The sequence below is a fragment of the Atractosteus spatula genome, chromosome 8, assembly GCF_055471065.1.
Source record: "Atractosteus spatula isolate fAtrSpa1 chromosome 8, fAtrSpa1.hap1, whole genome shotgun sequence".
NCBI lineage: Eukaryota > Metazoa > Chordata > Actinopteri > Semionotiformes > Lepisosteidae > Atractosteus > Atractosteus spatula.
This window is the reverse complement of record NC_142713.1, coordinates 10,250,773-10,263,313: the sequence shown is the minus strand read 5'-3', so window position 1 is coordinate 10,263,313 and position 12,541 is coordinate 10,250,773. Positions and strand designations below refer to the sequence as shown.

Here is a 12,541-nt window from a genome sequence, read left to right as displayed (position 1 = left end):
TGGCCCAACATGCTCCCCCTGCAACTGCCTTTGTTAAGTGACGCCAAACACACTTGCTCAAATTTAATATTAATATTTTATTTTCAAAATATTTTCTGCTACATATCATACAATTCGTTCAGTAATGGTTATGTCTAAAACATTAAGTGACTAGTGTAGCTGGATAGTAAAGGAACATATCTGAAACAAAAAAAAGGAAAGTGGATTAAAAAGAAAGGGATAACTTTCAGAGCAGGAAATCATTCATTTGAGTAGTCAAGTCAGAGTAATTCACTACAGCTACACAAGATAAAACTTATGACCCTATTAATTCAAATATTATTATTCCCTCGATAAGGAGAATGTATTTTAAAGTCAGTCAAAATTCTGTGTTTTAAGCATCTCTTCCAATTGTAGGCAGTGGTGATTAACAAGTCTTTTCCAAGCAAAAGGTTTGGACCTATTAATCTGTAGTTAAAGTGACCTCATAAAAGACATTTTAATATAGGGAGCATGCCCCTTGACCTAAATGCAAACTGCAAAGATGAATTCTGAAAGCACTCAGAATTACCATAAGCTGGGCTTGGCTGTAACAACGTAACCTGTTGCCAAGTGATGAAACAGTCCAGATTTGAACAAAATCACACTGGCTTGTATGTGTCCCATGTAATTGTGCTTCTTCGCATACTGTACATTGCTTTAGGTATGAAAGACTAAGGAAGGGAAACTGCAATCTGGCAGTCAAACTCACAGACAGTTTTGTCAGCATCTACAGGTCACTGTGCTTCAGCCCAGCTCCTTTCATTTTGAGGATATGGTGTGAGCATGTATCTAATAAAACCTCCCACACCTTCCTGTTCTATTACATCACCATCCTATACTAAGGAGAATTATCATTCTACTGCTGATGATCATTTCCTTATTCATCTTACTCATGTCTACTGTGGAAAAAATAAGTACACATCCTTGCTTCAGCAGCCAGCTGGTGTTGCTCCCTTTAGCAGAAATCACTTCTTGTATGCATTTCTTGTAATTGTCTATCAGTCTCCTACATCGACTTGGAGAAATTTCTGCCCACTCCTCCTTACAGAACCCCTTCAACTGTGTGATGTTTCGCTTCAAGTCCCCCCACAGCATTTCTATGGGGTTAAGATCTGGGCTTTGACTTGGCCATTCCATAACCCTCCATTTCTTCTTTTTGAGCCATTCTTTTGTGGATTTGCTTGAGTGTTTTTGGTCATTATCTTGTTACAAGGTCCACTTACGGTTCAGCTTCAGTTTTTTGACAGATGGCCTCACATGCTCCTCAAGTACTCTCTGGTACAATGTGGAATTCCTGGTTGACTATGATGGCAAGCTGGGCAGAAAAGCAGCCTCAAACCACAATGCTTCCACCAGTTTTTGGTTTTCACCAGACATGATGTCTGGCATTGTGGCCAAACAGCTCTCCGTTTGTCCCATCCACCCAGAGCACATTGTTCCAATAGTCCTGATCTTCACCTACAGTAGGTGTTGTCTGGCAAACTTCAGTCGTGCATCTATATTCTTTTTTGATACCTCTCATGTAGGGCAAAGTTGTGCAGTCTCTTTCGGATGGTTGCCTCATGCACTTTGACATTGACTGAGGCAAGACTTGCCTGTAAATCCCTTGATGTTATCCTGGGGTTCTTGGAGACTTCCTGTAGCATCTTTCGTTCAAGTCTTGGGCTGAATTTGACGAGAGGACCTGGTCTGTATAGATTGAAATTTTCTCCATTTGTAGATGATCTTTCGGACAATGGAGTGATGGACTACAAATTGCTTGGAAATGGCTTTAAAACCCTTCCCAGACTCATTGGCATCAACAATCTTTCTTCTGAGGGCCTCAGAGACCTCTTTTGATCTTGGCATGATGTAGCCAGACACTTCAATTGCTAAGACCAAACCAGACCACAGGTTTCTGTTATTTACATAAGGCAGTGCCCACCAAGCTACTCTCTAATGATGTTCTAATCATTTGCACCTGTTTTGGTGCACCTGATTCTAATTTAAGGCATTTGATGCAATTATAAAGGTCGGGTTTCCACACAAGGAAATTGAATTTCTGTTGATTAAAATAGTATGAATAAGTGCAAAATGGGATTTTTCAATGTTATTTTTAAAAATTAGATCACCTTTATCCATCAGTATTGTTGAAATGACGATCAAATATCATTTTGTCCCAAAATGTAAAAAAAGACAATCCTTTTCATCCTGTCTGTAGCTGTACTAAATTGAGCTGATTAACAAATTACAGTATACACTATAATGCAACTGGATGAAAAGTGAATAAAAAACATAAGATGTACAGTAATGTATATGATTTAGCAAATATGATCCAATATATTATTATTCAACATCAATATTAGAGTTCATCAACAAGGCCTCATGATCTGATAACACTGTATGGCCTAAGAGCTGATAAATAAACACAAATAAAAGTTTCTTACAAGCAGTAAAAGCCTAACATGAATAATCTTGTGTGTCATCAAATCTTACCTGGGCCTGAAACATGAAGACTGGATGTAAACTACACTTTCTGACAACCTCCTGACCAGCTTATGAAACTTCTGTGGCAGTCAACAACCTCTCCTCTCTACATTTAATGAAAACAGAAAGGGGGGCAATTTAAGAAGGTAATAAAGTGTTGAGCCCATCAATCAACGAGGAAAAATAACGAAATTCACTTTTGAGTTACACATGAAGGAAAGCAAAATCCCCTTCAAACACATTCAAAAACTATAAATCTGCTGTTGAAATGCTGGACAGAAATAATACACGGAATTTCGCACCACAGTGAAAAGACAGCTGATTTCCAGGGGATTCAAGTAAGACTGTAGCTCATCTTGGCTGCTCCAGTACTCTGTCAGGCACAATGAGCCTGACCTCATTCAGCAACAAAAACAAAATAAAGACTGCCATGGCTGCCTCGGCCGTGATCCAAAAAGAAAGGCCTGTGGTGCTCAGAGTCCAGATGGAGCAGGATTTACCAGTGCAAAACAGCTTTGTCCTGTCTGCTGAGCTGCAAGGCGTAACACTGTCTGCGCTACAAGTGAGTGGAGAACCCCAAACAGAGTGTGAGGAGAGTGAAAACAGGAAACCACCCTGCACTCTGCACAGCACAAGTATCCTGCGGCACAATCCCAAAGACACAAAAGGAATGTTTTATTTTATTCAGGTCACCAGAAGGGGAAAAAAACTTCCATGGAGGTGAATTTGCATTATGTACTCATCAAATAAGTTGTGTATTCTTTTTCTAACGCTGCATTTCTATGTGCATTCTTTCAAAACAGAATTCATTGGTACCTCTTTTCCCACTATTGTGCTACTCAGTTTTAAGCATAAAAGGAATGACTTCCAGACACAACAGCATGTGAACAAATGGGAAATAAGTTTGAAATACAAAGAAACATGTTTTACTTTCAAAAAGGTTTTCCTTGAAAACGTGTTTGTTTGAATAGAGAAACCCCAGTTTCTGCTGATCAACCAGTAGAAATATATAAAACAGCACACCACCTTTGCTTAAATATACAGTATACCGAACCTAGCTCAATCAAGCACTGACAAGCCTTAGAATGAGAACTACACACCCTTCCTGAAACGTTTCTCAGCCTAGGTGTGCTTGATCAGTGAGCTGTGCTATCCCAGTTCTGCCATCACTGTTACAGGCTGTTTTTGATCAAGAAACTATCCAGCAATATCAAACAGCGAGGCAACAAACTCACCAGGGCTTTTGTTTCACATAATCCTCCTTGGTACGGTATCCTGGAGCAGACTGTTTGTGAAATATGTACTTAAAATCCTCAACACATTGAACACAGCTTCCCTGTTGAATCACTCACAGCATCATTTTACGAATGGTCACAGTTAAACTCCTCCCTCAATTGTAAATCTGAAAAGCATCATTCTGAGCCATAGATATTGGGAAAAGCTATGAAGTATCAGTCCTGTTTTTTTTCCTCACACAAGGAGAGGCAAATTTCTAATACAAGGGGAACAAAAGGGTGTGCTCTGATGTGTCTGTGTCAGGTGATTCTCATTGTGGAAATCAGTACAGTGCCCCTCTCTCTCTGTCTCAGCTACATAATTAAAGTGTTTACTAGATTCCACACATTCCTTTTGTTGATGTGATTTACTATGATTTTATTTTCCAGTTACTTGCTTAACTGAAAAAAACTATTTCACAACCAGAGATTTTCTATAACTATAGGAGCAAACTAAATCCAGGCTGAAGAAACATGCACTCTCACAACTGGGAACAAAATGACACCTGTGTCACAATTTCACAAAAAATGAAGTTAAAGTGAAGGCTCACAAACTCTAGTTGACCACAGACCAGACAACAGCTGTGAAATCCTTACATTGCACTAAGAAAATGGAAATTCTGAGCTAGTTACTAACTACAATATCCTGTAGTGGATTGCCAGAAACATGCCTTGTTTTAATTAGGAATAACACATTATTCTGACTTGCCAAATGGCATTTACAATATTACATACCAAGAAAAAGCTGGAGGTTTTCTTTCAACTTATTTCTATAACAGGCAAGACTGTATAATATAACCCTACTCCCCCTTAAGAAACATCCCTGTGGTAGCTCTAGGGATTATCTGTAAATTGACGAAGACTTAATTACAAAGATGTAATTTCAAAAAGATACTGAGATTATTTATTACAGAATTTCTCAAAGCTAAACTCTGCCCTGCAAGCAAAAACTCTGATGCACAGAGGAAGAGCCTAAAGGAACAACAGCTTAGACCCGAATCAAAAGCAGATTAAGTTTCACAAGCATGGGTGCCTGGATATAAACTGTAAACCCTGCCTCTGGCTTCCTCTAATGAGCAGGGCAAGACTTCAGGTAGCCTAACTAGAAGCAGAGTATGAAACGCCTACAACATTCTTAGACGTTATGTATTAGAAATCCTCACATTTATGTACCACACCTTTGTGCAATTATATCATTACTAATGCTGACTCTTGATCAATGACATTTTCTTAACCAACCTTATATTGTTTTTGAGCAAAGGAACAAGTAATAGGTTTATTCCATGCTGAAAAGAGAAGAAAGAAAACACAACGTTTCAGCCGTGGAGCCTTCTTCAGGTGTGAGGAAAAACCTGAAATATATCAGCCTGGCCAAACTTCATTGAAAAGTATTACGATTAGTCTGTCTGTAAAAGCAAAAAATCATAATTTTATTTAGCTCTTTTAATAAACAAGTCTGACAAATGTTCTAATGATGCTTTCCACAACAAAAGTTAGCTAATTTCACTAGGCCTGAAGGCTAAAAGACAACTTGACAACTGCAATATGTACCTAACTAAGTGTTAAACTGTCCACTCAAAATTAACAAAGTGGTTTAATTTTGAGTGGCAAATAGTCACAGCTGGTGACACACACATGAGGTGTACTAAAGCTGGCAGAAGAGCAAATAAGCAGTCAGTGTCCACATAAACTGTGGAATTTGTCACAAGGAGAAAGGACATGTTTGACAGCATGGCATGGTGAGATGGCAGCTGTTCCACACTAGCTGTCTCCAGAGCAGCAGATCACCAAAATAGTGAGAAGTCAGTTCAATTTTAAAATAGAATCCCTCTGCAACAAACATTTAAACAGCTTGAATTCTGGAACTTTATGTCTTTAAAAAATAATTTTATTTGCATATGCATCGCAGCATATTGCTTCTAAAACTGTAGCCATTACAAGGGGTTTTCTGTTTGTTTTGCAAGAGTGTTTTACCTACATCGCTTTCCAGGAGGATTAGAGTCACCTCCCCTTGCACCTCCCGTTAGAGCAGCTGAAAGGTGATAGTCAGGGGGGTGAGTCATGAACTGTACCTGTTGGCTTTGCCAAGCTATTAGGACTAACATATTCAAATTACAATACATTGAGGAACAGCCTTCCTAACAAGGTAGTAACCATTTCAGTTCAGTAAAAACACATTTCTTCTCACAAATGTGGGCTTCTTGTTTCAGGATAACTAACGCCATTGTCTTACATGATCAATGAGACAGGAACCAGCAATGCAAGTGATGTAAGGAGGCACAGATCACTCCAGTCTGCTTTCAGTAACTGTTTTTAAACCAGGAAAAAAAATTGTTGACAAGTGTAACAGAAAAACACCTCAACGGTTGGATTAAATCTCAGTTTTAATGGACCTTCTAAACAAATTCCAAACCCAAAATGGTGCTCTTCTACTGTGCAGCTGCAATAAGCCACAGGTAAGCAAAATTACAGCTGTTTACGCTGTTCCCATGATGAGACAGGGACCAACTGATGCTTTCAAACTGAATGTAGCATACCTGTATGTGCACTGAAATGCGAGACCTAGTCTTTTTCATGAGCATTATACAGCAATAATGGGTCTTTCTTATAATGCTCCTCTGGTCATGCTGGAAACCCCCAAATGTGCTCAGTTGGAGATTTCATACTAACAGTCATACCTTCTCTATTATCTTGCATCACAATCCATGATGCCATTAGTAAAGTACAATTTATGAAGGCCAGTAGATCTTAATTCCATTAAGTTGCCAACACATACTGTATATTTCACCACACAAAAGTCTTCCCTTTGGAACTGCTGAATGTTGAGCTCATTGAACAGATCTCCAGCAGAGCTAGTTCCTATTGTTGTAAAAGTGTGAGTTTTCTTGGGTTTTTTGTTTTTGTTTTAGCAGAACATGCCTTCTGAATCCTGGAATGAAGACTGTTCCTCCTACCATCCGGAAGCAAACATTGTCAATATTTTCATTACTTATCTCCTCCATAACCTTGGGCTCACTCAGTCGCCTGTGCTCCTCTTTGTTGAAAATATATGAACAATGTTGCACTGGTAAATGCTACAAAATGACACTTTTGTCACATACCAATGGCGATGTGATCTACAATAATCCTCTGTTCTGTGCACATTAAAATAACTGGCTGCTATTGATCACAAGTTGAAACAAACACTTTGGAAATATTTTGTAAATGCCACAGAACTTGGCAGGCAATTCCCAAGGGAAGGCTGACAAACAAAACAAGCGAGTAATAAGGACAGAGCTCCCGTGAAACAGACACTGCATTCTTAGCCTGAGTTAAAATTTTAATCCTAGAAATGAATTTAAAAAAATTAATCGGGCAGAAGGGGGAAAGCTCTAACTAGAGAGCCCCCCTCCCCATCCCCCACAGGGCAGATGTTTTGCATGGAGAGCTCGTCTGTATTCCAGATCAGCAGCAAAACACTCTTAAAGCCCTCTCGAGGCTGGGTTGTCGTCTGTGGCTGGCTAAGCCTTCATATCTGTGAGAGGGTGTCACAGCACGTAACAGATCTCAATATCTATTAGTATTCCAGTCCACCTACCTAAACATACAGGAACCACTGAGCTACACCGAAAGGTCTATGAAGCCTTTTATACAGCCGAGCTAAAACAGAACTATTCTCACTGGGTTGGATAACTGCACAGCAGAGAAACTTGCAGAGTGTTCTACGAAAATACAGGATTATGAGTTTGTGAACCAGTCAGAGCATTTTTCAGAACATAAATGGTACATAAATGCACACAGCCTAATGCTTCTGATTACAGTCCTCGGCAGAAGAAAATTAAATGCCTGAACACTCTGTACAGAATGTGGAATCTTTTCTCTTTTTTAGAAATATAGCAAAAAAGAGAAACATTATGTACAACTAAATAAAGGAAGCAGTGTGTATAAAAACTGGTGTGAATCTAAGTAGGCTTTGGAAAGTGAAACTCCCTACTACTGTGTATGGTGTTGAAGAGGATGATTAAATTGAATATTTTAAGGACCCATGTGTTGCAACATAGCTAGGCTTTGCAAAAGCTGTTTACAATTAGAAAAAAAATAGAAAAATGATCATTGCTGATTAAGTAACTTCAATTTCATATTTCTATGAAACAGCTTTTGGGTCCTGAGTTCAATTTGGGTTCAACCCTAACCAGACTGCTGCAGGTTAGGTTAGTTACTGACTGCCAAGTTTCTTGACAACTGTAAACTGGGGTACCTTTCTGTGGAGTTTGCATACTCTTCCCACAATTGTGTGGGTGTTGCAGCTTTCCCCCACCTTCCAAACACATGCTGATTCAATGGTATTTTCAAAATGTCCCTGTGTATATTTTCCTGTGATGGACTGGCATCCCGTTCCATAATAGGTGGATTTAGCTAGTGGATGGATGGATTGTATCAGCAGTGAATCATTAATTAAAACTAATTAAAACTAAGATATTCAATTTGTATGTACGTCCAACATTTCCCATATACTATGAATCCGGATCTTCCTACTGTAAATTTAGGAAACGTTTTAGAATTATACAGTGTTTAAAGTCATGGGAATTTAGGATTTTCCTAACTTCTTGCTGCACTGCTTATTCCATTACAGACTCCAGTATGCACAGTGACATTAAGTCACTGTTGTGGGCAGACATATGTGCAGGAAGTATTAAACCAGCCCAATTACGCTGCTGCAGTTAGGTTACATAGTCAAATTTCTTGCATGACAAAATACATTTCAGGGCTACAGAACTGAGTCTTCAGTCTAGCAAGAAGAGTCAGCTAAAATTGCATTCCTAAAAAGGAATATAGACTTGTACAACTGTCTAGCTAAACTAGGAACAGTATAATACACTATAAATGGATGTTCCTTTAAGTTACCTTGGCAGTTTCAGTTTCTCTCACGCAGTATTCAAATACATGAACTGTGACACATTTCTGGAAATATATTTGAGAAATATCATGTGTTACTGTGGAATACAATTAGGCCACAGGTGGACTTGTAAGGATCAGGTCAAAATAATTTATAACAATTTAAGACAATCCTCAAGAGATGTTTTAATTAAACTGCAGGTAATATCTTCCACATCCAGATGATTTGTTACATTAGCTATTTCCATTCAACCTCTAATATTGGGAAAAAGTCTGACCACTTGGTAATATTAAATTTTATTTTGAAATTGCTTTTGTAAAAACACAGCCTTCAAAGTGCCTTCAGAACAAATTGCTCCAAGACACAGAAAATTAGTGGGAGGCTAGCGTGATGTTTTTTTTAAAATCAGAAATTAGGACATAGATTCTAAACCTGTATATCTGTCCTGAGCTATCACCATGGGTGTGATATTACGCTGTCCACTAGATTTTGAATTTTGAAGTTGATCTTGCTCACAATGCTGTACAGTGCATATAACTTTGATAGTTAAGCTTTAAATGTTATCACAGCCTTACTCAATGATGACAAAATGGCTTTAGAATTCACTATCTTAGTCTCAGGGGAGGTAAAAAATGCAAGCGCAGACTTTTTGAGTCCTGTTGGGGCAGCCTCATTATCAGGTCAGACAGAGAATAGAGCGTGGGATCATTATACTGGGCTCATTTACATTCAAGGCAACAGCTTGAGGGGTTTTAGAATATTTATCAAGCCAGCCTCCGCTTCTGAGCTGATGTAAAAATAGATTTGCACAAAAAGATATCACTTCACACAAACTAGTGTCTGTCTTGAACAAAAAAAAAACTGACACTCTCTATCTTGAGCTACGTGAGCCATCTGTGGTTGTGCCGCACCTTGTACCATATACTATATAGTACATAGGATTTAAAAAAAAACAGGTGCTTTCGAAATGGCTAGGACACGTATTATTGCTGTAAAGCCACCCCCATCTTTCACAACTGAAAGAAACACAGACACAGAGGATTTGTTTCTAGTATTTCAAAAAGTAACTGAGAGTGTGCTCTTTTTCACTACTCAAGTAGTGAGTATAGTACTCAAGTCTATACCCAAGTAGTGAAAAGTAAAGAAGAAAAGTAAATAATCTTCACTAAAGAAGATGTTAAAAAGCAATCCTGTTCTACAAGTAACAAAAAGTAACAGAAGATGTAAATAATGTTTATTGCTAGATATTTCATTCAAGAAAGTGTCAGTCCTATGCACCTACAGTATGTGAAAACAGATAAACTGAATGGACTGCCATGATCAGAAAAGAAATGTTTTACGAGTTACTTATAAATGTAGCAGACGGACTGGAAAAACAGCCCAAATTCCTCTTGACGTAAAATGATCCCAGTAGCTGTAGCTTGAGGCTCTTCCTCCTCGGAATAGCGGCCATTGACAACCATACTGTAGTTCAATTATGAACAATATAAGAATATAAGAAGTCTCAGAGCGGTCAAATACTGTAACTGGAGTCAGTCAAAGATCTGCTTCTTTGGGGGATGGGGGGGGGGTGTCTCAGGTAGTATGCTTCATTGCTTCATTGGTACCTGCTTGGGCCTATGAGAGACTAGCAGCTCTTGTATTTAATATGGCCTTTAGATTAGTGGCATAAGGCAAGTTAGGTGCTGGCACCCATCTGCAGCTCTGTTGAAGTGTTTGGGTTATTGTCCTGCCAGTGGAAATACTGATAACAGGATGTGCTCTTCAGATGAAAGTACCTTAGGTAAGGGCACTGTGGTCTTGCTCCCATATTTCTTTTAAACAGCTCTCTCCACAGCATCAACCGTGATCTGTAGCTTGTGTTCCCGAGTGACAAGCATATGAATATGAAGTTTCATATTCAGTGTGTCTGAACTCCACAGATAAAGTAATCAAAATCAAAAACAACATACTAATTGTTTTTCACAACAGTAACAACTGATGCACAGCTATCCTGGGAAATATATTGTGAATCTTAATTAGAACATACACTCCTGCCTTATAAACAAGTACTATGATGCAATTGCAGTCTTGTCTCTCTGTTGGCAAAATTACATATCTGACAGCTCTGCAAACACACACAGACTTAAGATCTGTGAACTACCGACGTGGGTTCAGCATGACTGTATACATGCACCCTCAATGCTGACAGGTGGGTTTCAAGTTAATAATGATGGAATACTTGAGTTAACATTATAATTACTCCTTTACATTTAAGATATTAAAAGCACAAATAATCCCTAATATTAGATTTTTTATTATATTCTAAACAAGCTACAAAAATTTTAATGGAGAATTATATTTTTGACGCAGGATCATGTACATTAGGGAGGAAATGTCTTAAAATATTGATCATTCACAGTGTTTGAGAATATTTTTGTAATAAACAGGTAGCTCCCAAATGATGAAAGCATCAAAATTGCATGCTTAGCACTTTCTCTTTACTGCTTATTGGCTATAATATCTAAACGCCCTAGTGTCTTTATTAATACTACAAAAGAACAATTTGTTGCAATAAGAAAGATTTAATCAGATTTCTAAAGCTAGAGAACAGACAGCAGGTGTTGCTACCTTTAGCCTGAGCAATTTTCAGTCCCACACAAGCTGCTTCATCTGAGGTCTTTGAGGAGAAACAGTTCTGTTTACTTTTCTTATCTGAAAGAAAAAAGAGACACAAAATATTACATAATGTATAAAGAGGTGTACAACATTGATAAGGATTTCCTTCCAAAATCACATTTCATTTGAATACTGTTTGTTGCTAACTTACAGAAGCAGCTTTATTAGACTCTTGTGGTGAAGTCTCAAATAATTTCTGTTGCCTGAGATGAGTAATTCAGAAAATGAAGCAAACAGAGTATGAAGTAAACCATGTCACAGAAAAGGATATCACTTCTCTGCAGTTGGTTAAAACTATTTTAATTCCAGTACTTGAGGCCTGTCATAATTAAATATGTGAGAACTGTGAGAAGTCCATATGCAAATGTTCAAAAACCTTACATGGTATCACCAAAGTTAATCCTGAGATCTGCTTCAGGATCAATTGTAGAACAAGGCCCCATGAGCACAAGTGTGCGTTTAGTTCAGAACAGGTATTTCTTTATGCAAAAGATGTGGGTTTCCTGAATAAGCCACCTAACCTCACTGGTGAAAAAAATTCATTGCTATCAAGTAGATAGCAGGGTAGGGTTGACCAAATCCTTGAAACAATTAGCTAATGGCAAACAATCAAAAAGTTCAGTCCAAATAACTTCTTATTGTCACCCTTTTGATGATCTTGTGTTACACAGTGTAATACTGTAAATCACCATGTTTTGCTACACCTTGTAAGCACTTGCACTTCTCAATGTGACCAAAAAGTTAAACTTTTGACTTATTTGTCAAGAGAACATTCTTTCAGCAGTCGTGTCAACTGACAAACAAGAGATAGATAACAATGTTTTGTTTTTTTGACAAAGAGAAGTTTTGTACCTAGCTACTTTCCTATGAAAACTATTCCCATTCAGTCCTCTCCTGATGTTGAGGCTTGAATACTGACATTTCATAGTAAAAGGGCCTGGAGATCCTGGGATTATACTCTGGGGATCCTTTTGACTTCTTGGATGGTTTTCCGGGTTGCTCTTGTGAAAATCTTGCCAAGACAAGATTGACAAGACAAGACTGTACAACGATGTATAGTATCATACTGGAAAAAGCCAAACTAGGTTTTCTACACAATATACATTTCATAAATAAGAAACCAAGGGTTTCAATTCTTTAATGGAAAGTCAACATTTTTCACTCCCATTTAATGTCAAATAATTTTACCCTCAATTGTGTGCTGCTCTAGAAGTACGACTTTCTCACATAGACTTGATCTGCTGCA

At 38.2% G+C, this 12,541-nt stretch overlaps 1 protein-coding gene across 5 annotated transcripts in view; it reads right to left on the bottom strand.

Annotated features, from left to right (window-relative positions):
- fgd4a (FYVE, RhoGEF and PH domain containing 4a) overlaps window positions 1-12,541 on the bottom strand; it is a 128,874-nt gene that overhangs the window by 48,970 nt on the left and 67,363 nt on the right. For all 5 annotated transcript variants that reach the window (XM_088924043.1, XM_088924046.1, XM_088924047.1 and 2 more), the window contains exon 2: window positions 11,248-11,331. In XM_088924043.1, the coding sequence (XP_088780169.1) occupies window positions 11,248-11,331 (84 nt within the window). The remainder of the gene's footprint in view (window positions 1-11,247; window positions 11,332-12,541) is intronic.